General features: G+C 37.9%; 3 protein-coding genes across 13 annotated transcripts; 2 read left to right on the top strand and 1 right to left on the bottom strand.

Moving 5' to 3' along the window:
- Positions 1-171: 171 nt before the first annotated feature.
- LOC104801838 lies at positions 172-3918 on the bottom strand. 11 transcript variants are annotated; one of them, XM_010525212.2, is made up of 6 exons: positions 3514-3918; positions 2929-2991; positions 1823-2326; positions 1099-1691; positions 664-974; positions 172-546 (listed from the first exon to the last, which is right to left on the bottom strand). In XM_010525212.2, exons 3-6 carry the CDS (start codon positions 1830-1832, stop codon positions 438-440), a joined length of 1023 nt encoding a protein of 340 aa, XP_010523514.1. In that variant the 5' UTR covers positions 1833-2326; positions 2929-2991; positions 3514-3918; the 3' UTR covers positions 172-437. The 11 variants fall into 11 exon arrangements, with proteins under 11 accessions (XP_010523514.1, XP_010523516.1, XP_010523519.1 ...); XM_010525214.2 differs by having other exon boundaries at positions 1823-1911; XM_010525217.2 differs by having other exon boundaries at positions 1823-1884.
- A 2101-nt stretch (positions 3919-6019) lies between these two features.
- Positions 6020-7270, top strand: LOC104801836 (cytosolic sulfotransferase 12-like). Its single transcript, XM_010525210.1, has one exon. The coding sequence runs from the start codon at positions 6113-6115 to the stop codon at positions 7121-7123; it is 1011 nt and encodes a 336-aa protein (XP_010523512.1). The 5' UTR covers positions 6020-6112; the 3' UTR covers positions 7124-7270.
- A 2166-nt stretch (positions 7271-9436) lies between these two features.
- LOC104801835 (cytosolic sulfotransferase 5-like) lies at positions 9437-10730 on the top strand. The gene has a single exon (XM_010525209.2). It carries the CDS (start codon positions 9518-9520, stop codon positions 10496-10498), a length of 981 nt encoding a protein of 326 aa, XP_010523511.1. The 5' UTR covers positions 9437-9517; the 3' UTR covers positions 10499-10730.
- Positions 10731-20569: the final 9839 nt, after the last annotated feature.

Raw genomic sequence — 20569 nt, 5'->3', positions numbered from 1 at the left:
TTTATAACTTGCAATTCAAGAAACAGAGGAAACAGAAAACAGAACACAAGGCAGAAACAAACATAACATAACCTGTTATTTTTGTGCTAATTTGGGAAGCAAATTTATATATATATAAAAAAAGATAAGGTTACGAGGATTTTTTCAGTTGTCAAAATAACTTGACGTAAATATATACAAGAGAGAATCCTCTGGAGCAAACAGAGGCTTTCTATACATTCAAATTTCAATCCAAGCCACCAAAGCTTCGACTTACAAACTCTATTCCCCGTTTCACACCATACCAAGAAAAAAAAAAATTTACTATATTATAATATACCCATTAAGTAATTTAATAAATGAAACCCAAAAAAAAAAACATTAATTCTTTGGTATACGCTATCTTCATGAAACACTTCCTCTGCACTGACATAGGACACAGCCCATAAGAAGAAAGGTCAGAAACTACAACAGCAAAGTGTGTGTCTCCAACTTTTCTGCGTCCGGATATGTCTCTTGTCAGCTTTCGCCATTCTTACAGGACTGCTGTTCCATTCTGATTGCAGCCTGCAAGAGAACCAAATCAACCTCACTCAAGAGAGTTAACAACTGTTTTCACAGGTCAATCAGAATCAAGATTTGTGGTCTCAAAGGGTAGAGAGTGAGGGGTATGTGTATACGTACACCGGGAATGCAAAAGAGCGTGCACTGGTCGTGCTTCCATCAGAACGAACAGAGAGGCTACCGGAGAAAACGATAGGACCTGAGTAAGTTATATGCCCTGAAACTGGCTCTGTCTCACCAAAACCGCTCGGGAAATGGCTTGAAACATCGTCGGGGTCCTCGAGCGTGTAGCCGTGTCTATGAACGTAGTGTTCGGGTTCAGACCTTCGAGGCTCGTTCTTGCTGCAGCTTCTGTTTTCTTCAGGAGCCGTTACTTCATCGGGAAATGGCTCGATCTTTGGTGCAAGAGTTACCCTTTCCAAGCTTGATTTCTACAGTCATACACCAACATAAAAATCTAGTCTTTTCATATCCAACCTCCTAATATTTTGGTGCATCGGTTTCTTTCCAGGAAAAATTTGGCGAGAAAACATTTCAAAACGAAGGAACGTATACCTGAAAAGATCGTTCTTCGGGTGATTTCTGGCCATCCTCCATCGATATAATATCAGCCAGAGTGAAAGATTCCTTAGACATGATTCCTGCTATTTTAGATTCCAAGGTTCCCGTAAGAGGATTTACATTTACTTCTGCTTTTACATGATCCTCCGAGCCAAACTGATTAGAGATACGCTTGCAAGATTCGTTCTTATTGGACGAGAACTTCTCCTGCCGAGGCATAATACCCTCATCGACGCATATATCCTTGACAACATTATAAGCATTCTCTTTGTAACAAACTACTATCTCAGCCAAGTCACAAGCCGTAACGTTTTTGCCCAAATCGAATACTGAACCCTCCTTCTCGATCACGGAAAAATGACTATCATTCACTTCCTTTCGGCTATCATCCGTCATGGGCTCAGAAGAATGGTGTCCGAACATGTTTCCATTGCTCTGTTTGCCCAATTTCCCGCCTTTTGTATCACGGAACAAGCCACATTCATTCTCTTTCCCATTTTTTGGGATCTTTAGTTCAGTGTCCTCCCAGTTGCTTTCGCCATCTCCTTCGAGACTCCCTATTGAATTGCCGGAAGCATGTTCGTTATCTGCAGATGCACGTGAATATCTATCAACAGCCGATAAAAAAGATAACACCGGGAAAACCCATTCGAATATCGATTGCAAGATTCAGAAAGTAGTTACAAGACGACGTGTTTAGAAACAGAGAAAACCCTACCTGCTCTCATCGTTCAAGACATGAATCCCGGGTCAAGAAGGCAGTTCTTCAACCAAAATCGTCTATTAATAAGATATATAAAGCATTTCCTAGAGGTCTTAAAAGAAATAGATTAGGGAGTAATGTCGCAAAGAGGACAAGCAAACTTCATTCTCGAGACCGGAATCAATAAAGGATAGAAGAGCAGTTCAACGAAAGAACGGGCCAACCCACAATATAGAAGTGAGTCACAAGAGATTACAATAGAAACAGCTAAGCCTTGCAAAACAGTTTATACATATACATATACATATACATATACATATACATATACATATACATATACATATACATATACATGCTGGCACATGAAAGATGCTTCTATAAGATCACAACTCATAACTCCAAATCAATCATTGAGCTATGCCATCCATCCATTAGCAGGTAATTAGACGATAAAAGCCGCTACTAGCAGCCTCCATAAAGGATGTTGACAAAGGCATACCACCATCCCAGACTAGCAAACTGCACTTCCAGGTGCAATATCCACAGTCACAGAAATGTTGATGATATCTGTGGTAAAAGCTTGATCCATGGCCAAAAACACTAGGCAGAGGATGAGGAATCTTTTGAATTGTGCCACGGGAACAGAAAGAGGACAAAAAAAAGGAGAAAACTTTATAAACTTTTTGCAAAGCTTACACAAGCTTTTGATCCAACAGCTGCAGGGCAATAAACCCAGTTTTTTTTTAAGAAAAAAAAAAACACCAGATAAGCAAGCAATACCAAGTTGTCCAAATCTTCTCACAGGGAAACAGCATAAAAACAAAATGGCTTTCCTGGACAGAAGAATCTACAAACTGGTAACCCCATGAATCCCCATATGGGTTTGTGAATATATATGCCTACACCACCATCACAGATACACTGATAAAGCCAAATGCAAACAAGGGAATATCCCAGTTGTCAAATCCCCATAAGCTTTATATTTCAGAGACGTCCCAGCACAACAGAAAACTTGGAGAGTCAGGCTAAAACCCATGGACCAAAGATTAAGAATTCAGAGGAACAATCATCCAAAGAACACGGCAGAGAAGGAAAGGAAGAGACTTGGTGAAAGTACGCACCTTTCTTTATGAGCTAACAGATACTGATCTTCATCAACAGGGCTTGCCCCTCAAATTGTCGGCCTAAGGTCGAAAATAAACAAGAGGAACACAGAATTTCGATCATATGTTAAAAAGAATATACAAAAAGCTTGAAAAAGCCCACCTAGAAAACAAAAGCCATAGCCAAAGCCAAGGTCACAGCTTGAGAGGAGAATGCAAGGAACGAAAAAAGAAACCTCTGATTCAAAAAGGATATTGGAAGGTAAAATAAAATCACTTTCTCTGCAATTAATATTCGCAGAGCGACGCCAGTAAACGCGAAGAGGGCACTTTCTTCTTTATTGCCCTTTGTTTTCGCAATTAATTACCAACCAACCCTCGCGACCCCAAAAATCCCAGACAGAGGAAAAAAAAAATCGGAACCACCAGAAGGAGACGGCAGTGTTTTTCAATGAATCGAAAACAGAAGCTTTCACGTGCAATTAGATAACTTTCCCGGAAAAGAAAAAAACTTTCTCGGTCGATTCTCTTTCACTTGCCAGACAAACAGTCCCCGAAAAAAGAACAAGGAAGAAAACAGAGCAAGAGAAGTAAATGCATTACCCTCTTCCTCACTAGTTTCTCTCTCTACCCCCAACTCTTCACTTTCCCGGAAAAGCTGAAAACTTTCTCGGAAAATCGAAAACCCTTCACATGGTCACGGGTCACCAGATTAATCGAAACATTCTCCGAGGTACAACCCTTGGAGAGACGAAAGCACCCAAAGAGAAGAACCTCGTGGAATCGGATCCACGAAACGGCACCTCCAGAGAATTGTTCTTTCCTTTTTCCTCGGTTGACTTTGAGTTGTTTGGATTTTGTTTTTGGGATTCAGATGAAAAAAGGAGAGATTAAAATAATCGAAAAGTCAACTATCCGAAGAGGGATTAAGCTGAGTCGGTTCGTGTTTTTTTTTTCTGTCCCTTCTTTTGTTCCTTCCACTCGATCAAATCCAGTTCTTTGTAACATGTTTACATGTACATACATGTGTATCGATATTACCAATGTTATCGTTATGTATGTATGATTCAATTGCATAAAAGTTTTATTTAAGATGCGAGGGTTATCATAGCCCAGATGCGTACACTTTTTTTTCCAAAAGTCTTACACTTTTTTTTTAATGATAGATTTACAAATTCTGTAAAAACCAAAAAATAAAATCCAAAAAAAAAATTAAAAATAAAATTATTAGCCGTTATTTTTATTTGTTTAATTTTTTTAAACTTATAAAATATAAAAAAGAATAAATTTCTAAACTTTTTATATTTTATTATAATTTTTAAAATTTATTAATTGAAATTAAAAAAAAATCTTTGACGATATTGATTTAAAAATTACTTGAATAATTATAATAACATATTTTATAAATTTAATAATTATATTAATATATTTTAGAAGTTAAAAAAAAATTAGATCACCGTTTTACAAATTTAGAAATTTTTATAAATTTTACACTTTTTATTTTTAAGGTTTCAGTAGATTGTGAGAAGTGGTTGTCTGCGAGCGGGGTGATTTTATTACACCGTCCGATATTATCAGTGCTTTTGACAACTGTTCCTTCTCATCTGACGGCTCTTCTTTGTTGGCGCCTATGTGCTCGATCAGTGGACCCCAACCGGCCAGCACAAGCTTATTAGACTTCGATTATCCCAATTTATGCAATTAATCTCATATATATGGAAGTTAAAGATAGTAGTCGGATTATTAGCCATAACACGTTGCTAACTTGATCAATCAGAAAAATATTTTAAAATAGTTTACAATATTCATTTTATTATTTCTAATTTATAAAATTAAGAATAATAAAACTCCTAAAAAACCTCGAACTTGTAAAAAAATATACAAATAAACCTCTAACTTGTAAAGTTGTCATTTAAATCCTTAGCTTAAAACATGTAATTGAATAAAATCTCTAACTTGCAAATTGTTATTCTAATATCTTATTAACCGGTTTGACCAAAATTTCAAACCATCGGAAATCCACATCGGCTCGGAAAGCTGACATCAGCGTGTCCACGTAACCAATTTTTAAATAATTTTTACCACATCAGGATATTTTGGGTCAAAATTTAATCCGATCTGAGAGTAAACAAATTCGATTTTCTAATTTAATAAACCGGTCTAAGAAAAGAGGATAAATAAAGGAGGGGGAGGGGGGAATCGAAACCCTGATTTCACCTACCCTAAAAATCCCTAATTTTATCTTTTTTTCTAAACTCTAATTAGAGCGATCTCCTTCAAAATTTCCGCTGTCGAATGTTGTGTTCGTGATCGAGTGGTGGAAAAAGTTTTGCTCGTACTGCAGTGGAGTTCGTTCCATTCGAAAGCTTCTCTGTTGCCTCGAAAAATCCTTAGTTCGAAGGAATCGATATGATTAAGGTAAATTTTTATATGGGCGGGATTCGATTCTTTCGAACTAAGTTTACAGAGGACTTTCGAGGCAATAGAGGAGTTTTCTAACGGAACGAACTCCACTGCACCACGAACATAACTTTTTCCATCACTCGGTCACGAACACTACATTCGACAGAGGAGATTTTGAAGGAGATCACTCTGATTCGGGTTTAGGAAAGAGATGAAACTAGGGATTTTTAATATTTCAATTAAATTAATTTGTGTAGTTATATCCATACATAAAAAAAGAGTTAGAATGAATAATTGCTGCTATGTATATGCATACACCAGCCATCAATTCATCATGTCATGAGTTTGTTTGGTTCCGACTTCGATGCTCTATTCTGCTAGAAACTCTCTCTAATGTCGTTCTTTTGCCACCCACCCTTTTGAGCTCTTGTGTTAATTTAAAAGAGGTTCGTGGTTAGGGAATAAAATTGAAAATTTTGTCTAATATAGTGCAATATTTATACTATATATATATGTATAGACATACACCACAGTATTACACATTTTGTAAGGTCGTTTGACCCTTCCTCCTCGTCGTTTAGTCAGATACGTGATCCCTTTTCCTACTTACTACTTGGTCGTCAAGGAACTACTTTTTTTATTTGAAGTTTCTCAGCAAGTGGCCCAAAATCCTGCTTGGGGAGCAAGGTTCTCATCCAACAACACACACACACACATATATATATATATAGCTTGAGATCTTCAGGTATTGGAGATCAAGAATCTCAGCTCAATACAAGACACCGTAACGTTAGTGGTGATGACGAACTCGAATGCTTCACTTCCGGTTTACTTGGGTGACGAAGGGATGACCGAAGAAATCAAAGACATGATGACTTCACTTCCAAGACAGAAAGGTTGGATGGTGAACCATACGTATCAGTTCCAAGGATTTTGGCTACCACCAAGCCTCTTACAAGGAACTATAAACTGCCAAAAACACTTCCAAGCCCAAGATTCCGACGTAATCCTCGTCACAAACCCTAAATCAGGTACGACTTGGTTGAAAGCCCTCATTTTCGCTCTGATCAACCGAAACAAGTTCCATGATTGTCAACATCAGCATCCTCTCCTCACTCACAACCCTCATTCCCTCGTGTCATTTTTGGAGGGCGTTTACTATAATTACCCCCATGGTTTACCTGATGACGTTGTGTCCTCCTCCTCCTCCTGTACGAGATTCTTTAACACTCATATGGCCCACGTTTCGCTGCCCGACTCCATCAAGGGCTCGTCCTGTAAGATCGTGTATTGTTGCAGGAACCCTAAGGACATGTTTGTTTCCCTTTGGCATTTCGGACACAAGCTGGCTTCCCAAGAGACCTTGGTCTGCCCCATAGAAGAGGCTGTCAAGTTGTTCTGTGAAGGGTCTTTTATCGGCGGACCCTTCTGGGATCATGTCCTGGGATACTGGGAAGCAAGTCAGAAGAACCCGGACAAGGTCTTTTTCGTTACGTACGAAGAAATGAAAGAGCGTCCAAGAACTCACCTGAAGAGAATGGCCGACTTCTTGGGATGCTCTTTCACTAAAGAAGAAGAGGAGGAGAAAGGAATGGTCGATGAAATCATAAGGCTTTGCAGCTTCGAGAGTCTCAGTAACTTGGAAGTTAACCGAAAGGGGAAGTTGCCGAATGGAATTGAAACGAACGCTTTCTTTAGGAAAGGACAAATCGAAGGATGGAGGGACACTTTGACGGATTCTTTGGCAGAGGAAATAGACAGAACCTCTGAACAGAAGTTACACGGTTCAGGCTTCAAGTTTCAGTGCTAAATCTGAAGTAATCAGACATATATGCATGTAATGTGTTCTCGCAAAGGTTTCTTTCTTGTGTGTTGGTTAGGCGTGGCCAATTCGGGTTTCGGTTCGGGTTCGGTTCGGTTATATTCGAGTTCGGTTATTTCGGTTATAGAAAAACTATAACCATTCGGTTTTTATATAAATTTCGGTTCGATTCGGTTCGGTTATTTTTCGGTTCGGGTTCGGTTCGGTTTTGGTAAAAAGTTCAATTTTCCAAAGAAAATTGTCGGTTATTCTCTCGGTTTTTTCGGTTATTTTTTATTCGGTTCGGTTCAATTTCGGTTTCGGTTTTTCGGGTTTAAGGAAATCATAACCGTTCGGTTTTGATGTCAGGTTCAGTTCATATACGGTTATGTCTTATTCGATTCGGTTTGACTCGGTTATTCCGTTAATAACCGAAATAGTCACCCACTACAAAAAAAATGGTCATTTCCAACGGGCAAATCTGTTGGAAATGACCAAATTTCCGTTGGAAATTAACGTTTCCAACGGATAAATCCGTTGGAATTTCGTCGTTAGAAAACGGTTTCCGTTGGAAAACCGTTGGAATTTTCAACGGAATTTCAACGAATTTTTCCGTTGGAATTTTCCAACGGATTTCCAACCGCAATCCGTTGGAATTTTCCAACGGATTTCCAACGGATTTATCGGTTGGAATTTTCCAACCGAATTTCCAACCGATATCCGTTGGAATTTTCCAACGGAATTTCCAACCGCAATCCGTTGGAACATTCCAACAAAAAATTCAAAATATATTCTCGATCCCGACCCCGGCCCCGACATCTATCCCGATACCGATCCCGATACCGATCCCCCGGCCCAACTCCGACCCCGATCCCCCAGCCCCGACCCCGACCCCAACTCCGACATCTATCCCGATCCCGATCCAGCAACTCACTTCCCAGTAGGTCTGTAGACGTTCCACTGCTCCAGCTCAATCCTCCTTAACCCTGGAGTTCCAATTGACAATCATCCAACTGCTCCAAGTTAAACTTCTGATATTACATAACATTAATATATATACATATATAAATGTTTATACATATAAATATTTATATACATACATAGATATATACATACATACATATACATATATATAAATATTTATATATATACATACATATATATACATATATATAAATATATGTATATATATATATAAATATTAACGTATGTATACATTCATGTCTTTGTCTTTTTCGGCCTTGCAAAGGGAATCTGTCCATAGATTCTTCGTCTTCATCATCACTTAGCTCTTCTACCAATTTCCTTGCTCTTCGAGGAAAATTTCGATGATCTCGTCCTTGTCTTTGTCGAACACCTTGTGCTTCATCCTCCACTCGATCTAACCTTTCTTGAATGTTCTGTAATTCAGCCCGCATCATCCTTTGCATCTCTCCCAACAATGCTTGCATTTATATATATATATATATTTCAATTAAAATCCTAATTTCTAACCGTTATCCGTTGGAATTCCGTTGGAATTTTTTTTTTTAATTTCCAAAAAAATTTCCAACCGACATCCGTTGGAATTCCGTTGGAATTTTTTTTTTAAAATTTCCAAAAAAATTTCCAACCGACATCCGTTGGAATTCCGTTGGAATTTTTTTTTTAAATCTCCAAAAAAATTTCCAACCGACATCCGTTGGAATTCCGTTGGAATTTTTTTTTAAAATTTTCAAAAAAAATTTCAACTGACATCCGTTGGAATTCCGTTGGAATTTTTTTTTTAAATTTCCAAAAAAAATTCCAACGGATATCCGTTGGAAATACCGTTGGAAAATTTCAACCCTAATTTTTTCAATTGAATACGTTGAAAATTCCGTTAAAAATTTCCAACGGGCGATTCCAACGGATATCCGTTGGAAATTTTCAACGGATTTTTAACGGAAATCACCGTTAAAATGCCGTTGAAAACCGTTGAAAATCCGTTGGAAAATTCGTTGGAATTTGCTGATTTTTTTTTAGTGACCCTAGTGTTGGTCCCTATTATCTTGTTTTATGGGCTTAATAAACCACGGCCCACAATTCGTTTGATCGGTCCATTTCATTGTCATTTTACAAAGTTATCTTGTATGGATGTTGTTTGTGTCTGTTTTTCTAGTTTTGTCGGTTTGAAATTTTGGCCGTAGACGTATATTTCATGTAAAGAAATATTAAAAACATGGGATATTTGCATATCACATATTGCACAAAGCGCCGACAAATACGACATTGTGAGGCTTCAAGGATGTGGTGGAGAACATGAACAAAACTAATCACTTTGGTCTTATATAAACAGCCAGAATTTGTAAGAGATTCTCACTTCACTGCCCAAAAGAATTGATATAATTCATTATCTCAAAACTTGTCTGAAACTTATTCACAATGGAAGTTCCGAATTTCATGAAGGATGACAACATTACACAAGAATGCAAGAATTTGATCTCTTCTCTTCCCCTGGACAAAGATTTCTTGGGTAAGAATAATCTTTGCAACTACAAAGGCTTTTGGTATCATTACAACACATTACAAGGGATTCTTAATGTTGAAAATCACTTTCGACCCCGAGACACCGATATAATCGTCGCTTCTTTTCCCAAGACGGGCACGACTTGGCTCAAAGCTCTTACCTTTGCCCTTGTTGAACGAGGGAAATACAATGCTAATCCTGAAAACCACCCTTTGCTTTCTCAGAATCCTCATATCCTCGTACCATTTCTCGAGGTCGATTTATATTTAGAACGCCAAAATCCAGATCTGACCAATCATGGCAGTCCAAGAAAGATGTTTGGAACTCACGTGCCATTTTTTATGCTGCAAGAAAGTGTGAAGGACTCACCTTGCAAGATCGTGTATGTGAGCAGGAACTTGAAAGACGCGATAGTGTCGGATTGGATTTTCAGGAACAAGTATATGAAGAGTGCAATGCATGGAGCATCATTTGAAGTGTTTTTCCAATCTTTTTGTAGAGGAGTTAATTTCTTTGGACCCTTTTGGGATCATGTCTTGAGCTATTGGAAAGCGAGCTTGGAGAATCCGAAGCATGTGATTTTCATGAAGTATGAAGACCTGAAAAAAGAGCCGCGTGTTCAAATCAAGAGGCTTGCCGAATTCTTGGACTGTCCGTTTACGGAAGAAGAGGAGGAAAGTGGATTGGTGGATGAGATCTTGAAGTTGTGTAGTTTGCGCAATTTGAGCAATTTGGAAGCCAACAAGACAGGGAGTATTTGCAACTTGGAGTTCAAGGATTTTTTCAGGAAAGGCGAAGTTGGAGATTGGAAGAATCATCTAACTTCCGACATGGCCAAGAAAATTGACGATGTAATGGAAGAGAAGCTACGAGGTTCGGGTTTGAAATTTGAGTAAGATATTTACATTTTATGGGTACTGTTACTTTGAGAATAATCACAATCTTTGATGCGTGCTCTATGTAATGATGAAAGTATTATGTATTAACATACTAAAGGGATGAAATAAGTATGATGTATTGATACTTTCATATCATGTACTGAAAGTGTCATGCATTTGATGCATGTTTGATGTAATGAAAGGTGTCATGTATTAACAAATGTGATGAAATAAGTATGATGTATTGATACTTTCATATAATGTATAATTAAAGTATCATGGTTTCAAATCAAAGTTCTGAATGATAATCTTTTTGGATATATGGGTTTTAAATTTATGTAGTTTTTAAAATTTTAGGATTTTTCCTATGCATGTAATTGTTTCGAACAATTCGATAAAGCTGTTGTAAATTTTTTTTTTATTTTAATTTAATATCTTATATATATATATATATAATATATTATATTATTATTATATAAAAGTACAGTGGGTATAGGAGAGTATGACACGTGTCTACTTTTTTTTTTAAGATTTCTTACCATTCTGATAATTAAGGTCAAAGATAATTAAAGTACATTTAAAACAATTTATTTATAATAATAATTACAACTAAATACATTTACATTTTATGTACGTAAAAGTCTTTATATTTTTTTGTGTATATAATAAATACATACATTGTTTTATGCTATATGACACGTATCTATGTTTTTTTAAATTCCTATTCTAATAAATAAGGTAAAGCATGATTAGGAAACATTTAAAATTATTTTAATAATAATAACTAAATACATGTATCTAAAGATATATTTATGTATATAATAATTAGATTCAATTAATATTAATAATTTATTAATATAGTTTAAATGTCTCTGTGTATATCATACATTGATTTACGCGTTGTTTATTATATAAGACCAACATTTGGAAAGCTCGTCGGTCGAAAGGAGGAGTGTATGAGCTGCTTGGTATGTCTTCACGCTCTGTCTTTGTAAGCGATAGGAGGTGACGGCTAATCCACTGCAGCCGATGTATAAGGTGATTGCAAAGCGGAAATAAAAGCAGATGATAGGTGGTGACACAAGGGAGAGTTCTTTATGCTTCGAAATGAATATGAATACAGTTAGCCCTGTTCAAAGAGAAAGGAGAAAAATCTGATAATATGCATGCGATGTATCTAACTCTTCCATCGTGTGGGGTCCTCCTCTTACACTGGCTTTTTGTTAAAAGAAAACCGTTGTTTTATGATACTCATATCTTTTTTTTTACCTTCTTCTGGAACCAATTTGGCTCTACAACCTATGGTGGACATGAGTGAGAGAGAAGTTCATCACAGTATCCTTCAAAATGAGAATATCATGGCATTTGCTGACCTGGATAAAACAAAACATTCCAACAGTGAGTCGTGTTATAATAAGATTTGTGAGTCTAGTTCCGAATTCCGATAGCGATTGGCTCCTCCTTTCGCCAGGCCAGGTAAGTCCCCTCTCTCCCTCTGACGGCCAATGGCTCGACGGAGAAACCTTCCGCCCATCCTCCCCACACCTCGCCATAACCCAGATCCACCAGACCCTCCATATCAACCCAGCCCTATAGAACCCCCCCACCGCCGTACCTCACCCAGACTGCGAGATTTCGCCTCTCCCCCTCCTCCTCCCTTGAATCCCTCTCCACCGATTTTGCCATCCTCTCCGGTTGAATCGCAATCTCCCCCAATCCCTAACTTCACCCACTACTCAGATATCGATTTTCCACCTCTCCAATCTTCCCCCTCAAACTCAACTACTCAGGTCGCGAAATCTGCTGTACCTGGTTCCTCCATCGTCCCCACTCCTGTACTTCCCACTCAGGCTCTCCCCTCCAGTGCTGACTCTAAATCAGACTCGGTCCCCCGCCTAATGGGTCCAACCACGCAGACCCCTGATTCTGAGCTAAGCTCAGTTCTTACTTCTTCTGCTCCTCTAGCTGCAATCCAACCTCAGTCGGACTCCCCTCTAGGTCGCGTCACTGTCCCCTCCTCAGCTCGGACCTCTACTCCTCCACCAGCGGCACAAATCAAGGAAACGCCAAAAGCCCCCAACCAAAACCCCCGCCACCGATTACCTGGGCAAACCGGCTCAAAGGTCCTACGAATCAGTTGTCAAAGCTTGGTGAGCCGACCTTATCTCCAAATGGTATTCCGAGGGTCAAAATCCCAAATTCTGTTGTTGAGGCAGGGGTTCGACAGATGCAAGACTTCGTGATTTGTACGTTTTATGGGAAACTTCCTCGGATGGCGAAAGTTACTGCTGTACTGAATCACTTGTGGGGGAAAGAGAGAAAACTTGACATCCATCAGCTCAATGACTGCTCTATATTAGTCAAAATCCACTCTGCTCGGATTAGACAGGCTGTTCTCCAACAAGAACTCTGGTATGTTGGCTCTGAAGCACTGTTTGTCCGTGAATGGTCTCCCGATTATGCGAGGAATCCCCCATCTATCAAATCAGCTCCGCTGTGGACACATTTGACAAATGTGCCTCTCCACCTCCTGACCACAGAGGGTATAAGCTACATAGCGGGTGCAATTGGTAACCCGATCTCTTTCAGACCGATCTCAAGTATAAACTCGGTGGATGTGAAAATTGACTTAGATCTCACTAAGGATCTCCCGAGAGAAGTGGAGCTTGAGCATGAGGATGGTTCAATAGACGTGATAAATGTCCTTTATCATTGGGTTCCTGCTAAATGCACTCACTGCAAGGAGTTTGGGCACACTGAAGAGAGCTGTAGATCGAAGACCTCCCTTCCTCTATTAAAACCCACCACCAATCCAAATCAGCCACCACTTACTATCAACACTCAAAGAGACCAGCTTCCTTCAACTACTACACCATATCCAACTCCAAACTGTCCTTCAGAACCTACCCCTCCTTTGAAGGAGTTGGAAACAAAGGTTGTCAATTACCCTGACAAGGCAGCTGAAACTTCACCCATCCCAAGTTTAAAGCTTTCGAACTCTGAAACAACATCTACCCAACCTGATTCCCAACTGACTGCCCCACAACAGCACAACACCTCCCCCCCTGACCTACCCAAAAACTCCCCCCTGTTGTATCATCACATACACTACCACATTCCTCTCCAAGCCAAAACCAGGAAAGCCCACCCGCAGCCACCCGTCCCCCAAAACCGATTGGAGCTGATCCCGCTAAGGCGGGGACCTTTTGAAAAACCGCCTTGTCAATGTCTGCCTTTTTTTGGAATATAAGAGGTCTAAATGACCCAAAAAAACACGCAGCTGTCCGCGAGCAATTCGGGAAGAGTTCGCTAATTTTTGGAGTCGTCCTTGAAACTCATGTTCAGGAGGCTAATAAAGTCCAAATTTTGAACAACATTGGGATGCAGTGGCAGTGCATAGATAACTACTCAGAAGACGATGGGGGTCGTATTTGGATTTTGGTAAACCCCTCGGTAGGGATTTCTCATGTTTTGAAGCGCAGACAGGCAGTCACTCTTCTTTTGAGTCCGGGAAATTTTAGACCTTTTTTCCTAACAGTGGTGTATGCGTCAAACTTCCATCTAGAGAGAATAAACCTATGGGAGCATCTACAGGAGCTGCATCAGGCCAGCATCCCACCAGACACACCATGGCTAATATGCGGGGACTTTAATGAAATAGCCTTTCCCCAAGAACACTCCTCCATCCTTGTCACCAACCACTCCCCACCTATGACCCGATTTCTTAACCTCCTAAACTCCATTGCCACCTTCGATCTTCCATACCAAGGTCCACTTTTTACTTGGTCGAACAAACAACCCGACAACCCCATAGCCAAAAAACTAGACCGAGCTCTAATTAATGACTCATGGCTAACCTCATTCCCTCATAGTCATGCCACCTTCACCTCACCTCATCCCTCAGATCATTCACCTTGTATGATTACTTTCCAACCAACCACCAAGCCCATTCCAAAACCATTCAAAATCTTCAATTTCATTCTTGACCATCCTTCTTTTTTGTTGACTCTTTCATCTTCCTGGCAAATGGCGGGACGTCGAGCTTCATCACTATCGGAACTGCACCAAAAACTAAGGAAGCAAAAAATCCCCATAAAAACTCTTTGCAAAGAAAATTATGGAGACTTACAAAAAAAGGTGTTACACTCACATTCTCTGTTACTTCTTGCGCAGGAAAAGGCTCTCCGTACTCCATCTTCCGAGTCATTTATGGAGGAAAACCAATGTTTACAGCGCTGGTCTCACCTTCACCAGATTGAGGAGAGATTTTTGAAGCAAAAATCACGGGTACATTGGCTTCGAGTTGGAGATCAGAACTCACGATTTTTCTATAGATCACTACTGATAAGGAACTCGAAGAATGCTATCCGACATCTTATTTTGGCAGATGGCCAGCGCATAGTGGATCAAGAGAGCATTTCGGATGCAGCAGTCAGTTATTATAGTGCTGTTCTCGGAAAGTATGATCAGGATAGTCAGTTATTACAGAATTACATTATCCGAGCACCGGAATCTGTTTTACAAACGGCGGCCAGACCATTCACACGCCAGGAGATCAAAGCTACTCTCAAAGCCATGCATTCGAATAAAACCCCAGGGCCGGATGGATTAACTGTGGAGTTTTTCTTAAAGTCATGGGATATTTTGGGAGAGGAATTTACGGAGACAATCCTGAATTTCATGAGTTCCTCAGTGATGCCGCGATCGATAAATGCTACCACCTTAGTCTTGGTTCCAAAGGTAGCGGGGGCTGAAAGGTTGTCGGACTTCAGACCTATTTCATGTTGTAATACCATTTATAAAGTAATCAGCAAACTCCTAGCCTCGAGACTAAAGTTGGTAGTTGAGGCGATAGTACCTCCGAATCAATCGGCTTTTGTTCGTGGCCGAAGCATCACCGAAAACTGTTTACTAGCGGCTGAAATCCTCCAGGGCTATCATAAAAAGAATGTTACGGGTAGAGTGGCCATCAAACTGGATATCGCAAAGGCCTTCGACTCCATCAAATGGGATTTCATCTTGGATATTTTACACTCAATCGGAATTCCAGAGAGTCTACTGAATCCTATACGTGCTTGTATTACTACTCCATACTTTTCGGTTGCAGTCAATGGTGGTCTCTATGGGTTCTTCCCGAGCACAAGAGGCTTACGGCAGGGCTGCCCCCTATCTCCATACCTATTCATTCTAGGTATGTCTGTTCTGTCTTTGATGTTAGACAATGCTGCAGTTGCGAACCGCTTGGGTTATCATCCAGGCTGTCGAGACTTGGGAGTTACCCACCTTGGATTCGCAGATGACCTACTCGTCTTCACTGATGGTTCAGATGAATCACTACACTCGTTACTCGGATTGCTTGACACTTTTACCGAGATTTCAGGCCTCCGTATAAACAGCTTGAAATCGAGCCTCTATGTTGGAGGTTACTCGTCGGACCAGATTCGTCACATGTCTTTGCTCACTGGCATTGCCCACTCAAATTTCCCTTTTCGCTACCTAGGGATACCCATATCTTCTAGGAAACTAACGGCCAACGATTGTCTTCCACTCATCACAAAAATCATGAATAGAATAGAGACATGGTCCACCAAATGTCTCTCTTTTGCAGGCCGGTTGCAACTCCTGATCTCAGTCATTTCCGGGATCATTGACTATTGGTGCAACGCGTTTATAATCCCCAAGCGTACCATAAAACAGATTAATTCTCTTTGTTCTGCTTTCTTATGGAAAGGGAAAGCGGAGCCAGCTGGAGGGGCAAGAGTTGCTTGGGAAAACATTGTGAAACCGCGGAAGGAGGGGGGACTTGGAATCAGGAATCTGTCTCTATCTAACGACATTTCGGGCCTCAAACTCATTTGGAGTCTCTTCTTCCAATCAGGATCTCTATGGATAGGATGGCTGAAACAAAAATACTTGTCTCGTGACTCCTTCTGGTCGGTGAGAAGCAAGCAGAGTCAGTCATGGACATTCAGGAAACTCCTAAAACTCAGACCCTGGGCGGTGTCTTTCTTCCATTCTCAGTTAGGAAATGGGCAAGACACCAGATTCTGGTTCGACCCTTGGGCTCCTATGGGTCCATTGATCCACTTTTTCGGAAGGGGAGGGCCATCGCAGTTGGGTATCCCACTAAAAGCCATGGTTGCCGATGTCTACTCCAACAGCGTCTGGCTACTACCCTCACCCAGATCAGAAACTGCGATGCAACTTGCCATCTACCTCGCCTCTATTGAACTATCTGATGACCCTAATTCGGTGTCTTGGCAGGTCGGGGGAAAGCCAAGATCAGAATTTTCGTCGAAAGAGATCCGGAACTCTATCTCAGCATCTGGTATATCTGTCCCTTGGGTTGATCTAGTTTGGCATAAGCATCACATTCCCAAATTTGCTTTTAATTGCTGGCTGGTAAACCTGAATCGTTGCCCCACGAGGTCACGAATGATCTCATGGGGTTTTACCGTGGATCCCCGCTGTCTTCTCTGTCATGATCAAGAAGAAACAAGGGATCACATCTTCTTTCTTTGCTCTTTCTCCTCTGTCACAATCGAGGCAACACTAGGAAGACTGGTACATTTACCCATTAACCCCTCTTGGTCTGAAGTTGTACACCTACTTCGTAGTTTGGGTGGTTGTAAGGTTAGGAAATGGACTGCACTCTCCATTTGGCAGATCCTCACATACTTGCTGTGGAGAGAGAGGAACCATCGAATCCACAGGTCACACTTCTCTGACTGCCTTACACTGATTAGGGAGGTTGATCGTGTTTTCCGCACTAGGGTGGCGGCTCTTAGATTTTCAGCTCCAGAATTTGCTAGTCTGTGTCTCCAGTATTGGTTCACTACATACTCAACTATTTGACACTTTTACCTTGACATGAGTTTAACTCTCTGCTGGGTTTCTAGGGCGGGTTACTCTTTCGGATTATATATGTAAGGGTATGACAGCCCCACTATATATTTTTACCCCTCGAATTAATAGAAGCTTTTATAAAAAAAAACAGTGAGTCGTGTTCATTATCAAGGTTTGAACCTTTACGTAGGAAAAAGAGAAGTAAACTTTGGGTCAAATCTAAAAGATTGGAGGTTCAAAACTTTACCCTTTGGATTTTGAGACACATAAGTAACGACGTATTTACAAATTCGAACTTTAAAATATAAACATAATTGTTTTGTAAATTTATAAAGATGGGTTGTAATAATTATGAGGGATGAATCATATTGTCTTTTGTAATGTTATTATCCAAAGACCATCTTTGGATTGTGGTTGTGTGATTTGGCCGATGAGTTTCAATAAGGGAGAAGTAAATTGTTGATCCAATCAATTTTATATTTTATTACATCTTTTTTTTTTCCTTTTTTATCAGCATTTTTTAGACTAATTATATGTTTTGTTAATATAAAAATCACCTAGAGTGGGCATTATATCAAAAATACACTTAATTTGCTATTTCTACTTCAAGACCTACCCTGTTCACATGTGACCAATGTGACCGAAATATAGTATGGTCACATTTTGATTTTTATCGATTATAACGTTAAATTTATGGTGATCACACTAATTCATTATGTTCATACCTTGTATATCTTACTAATCATTTGATTAAAACATCATAAATTTAACGTTATGAACAATAGGATCAATATGTGACCACACTATATTTCGGTCATATTGGTCACATGCTCACAAGGGTAGAGCTTGAAGTAGATATAGCAAATTAAGGGTATTTTTGATAATGACCCAGAGTGGGCACAATATCATTAAAAATTAAGATATGATCTTTTAATTTATTTTTTTCTTAAAAAAACTTTTTACAAGAAAAAAAATCAATGGGTAGAAAGTTCAATTCTAGGTTTCTATTCCAAATTGTTGGCAATTAGAGTATGTCAAATCGATATTTAGGACAAAATTATATATTTGACTAATTAAAAATTCTATAAAAAAGTCTCAACAAAATTATATCAATATTTAATGAAACTTATATTAGACAACCATTCCTAATTTAATTTTTAACAAAATAAAATAAAAAACGTCAATAGATATAATTGGTGCAACAGTGCAACATATGTATATTCTTTTAAAAAAATTAAAATGACTATGTTATTTTTTAAAAGATATTAGAAATCATTTTAGTTGAAGTATGCATATTTTATTTTTTGAAATTCTGATTTATATTCTTAAATTTAAATGATTTTTTTTACTGAAGATATTTTTTGTTTTCAAAGATAGATTATGAACCGGTTCTATGTTTATACTTTCGTAGGAAATAATATATAATTAAGGTTGAAATATGAAATATCTAAGATGAAAAAATCTAATATCTCGATAAAAGAATTCCACTTTTCGCAAATCGAGGGATACATAAATTATATGACTATCAATTATATGCAAGTATAATTGTAAACAAAAATATAAATTTAGTTGGTATTAGGAATCCAAAAATAACACAATTAATTAATAAATATTTTACAATAAAGACTAATATAATGTTAAACTTATATAAACCAAAATAACATATATAATCTCACCGAGTGTTATTTTGCAAATTTTTCAAACACTTATCGATTATATTTTGAATTGTATACTCCGAGTGAAAGGTTATACGAGACATTTTATTTGAAACTCCAACTCCTGTCATCCATAATAAATTGACAGATTTTACCAAAAGTTTTTTTATTTAGTTTTCACATATTCCGAAACCCAAGAATTATCATTTAATACTCTATTTTTTTTAGTAAAAACGAACAATGTTAAAAATAAAAAGGTTAATAAAAAATAGAATTAGTCAATATATATTTGATTAAAAATTTGGAAAATACAAAATTTAGGTTGGAAACTCTATGCGGAGAATCGATGCAGGATACAAATGTATATAATTTATATTAACATATAAATATATTAATTTGTCCAATCAATCTAATCCTTATTTTCTTCATCTTTTTTTATTTTACAATATGAAACTTTTTTATCTTTTTTTTTAAACGTTAAAAAATAATAGTTCATTTTTTTTAAATTTCTTTCTAAAAATATTATTCTAACTCTTAATATTTTTCTGATAACAAGGTATGCTGGGTCGAGTTCAAACTAATCTCAGGTCTGGGAGCAAGTCATGTGATTAGAATATGCAGTCTTCTCCCCAACTTGAAGTCCGGAGTCGGGATCAGATAGACGCTTTGCATCCCTTTCACCAGTTGAGCTTATCAAAAATATAAATATAGACGTTATTAACAATCATTTTTGGAAAATAAAAAATACTACTACCTCAATATTTTTAAAAACTATTTATTATTTTGATTTAAGATATGAATTATAAAAATATAATATATTTAATTTTAAACTAATAATATTTTTTAAAAAAATTTTGTTGTTCGCGCAATTCGCGCGGGGTTAAAACCTAGTATTCTATAATTTTGGAGTATGGATTTTATGATGATTTTTCCAAATGCTTTTAATACATCCTTTCCTCTGTAAATATGTCAAGATTATTTTTCCTTTTATTATATAAAAAGTTTAAACTAAAATTTTAACCAATATGATTTTGGGTTGAACAGTAAGATAAAAATAAAAATATCTAATATATTTATAAAATCGATTATCATTTTCTCACTCCCGAAGAAAAAATGAAATAAAAGTGTTATTTACAAAAATTAAATAAATAGTGTAGGAATTAAACGGAAATTGAACCATACCTATTACAATTATTGTAGCATGAACTTCTTATGATATAATTGATCTCTCTGTATATTGCAAACGCCATCGTCGTTAAGAAAATCCTACAAATATGAAGAGAAATTGAATTAGGAAAATAAATTAAAAAAATTATTATACCTTACCTAATCAAATATTTAAAAAAAAAATTAATTAAGCGAATCTCATTAATCGTCATTAAGTGACCTTGACTCTAACCATGAAAAATAAATCCTGAAATGAATTTAAAGTTAATATTGTTGGGAGTTATAATTTGAAAAAAAAAGGAATTTAAGTGAAGCTAACGAGACATTATATAAAAAATACTCTTACTTTGCTATTTTTAGTTCAACACATACCTTTCTCCAACTATGAGAACATAATGAATTAGTGTGATCACCATAAATT

Source organism: Tarenaya hassleriana, unplaced genomic scaffold (assembly GCF_000463585.1).
Source record: "Tarenaya hassleriana unplaced genomic scaffold, ASM46358v1 Cleome75, whole genome shotgun sequence".
Lineage (NCBI taxonomy): Eukaryota > Viridiplantae > Streptophyta > Magnoliopsida > Brassicales > Cleomaceae > Tarenaya > Tarenaya hassleriana.
Note: the sequence above shows the minus strand (reverse complement) of the source record. Positions and strands in the feature narration are given on the sequence as shown.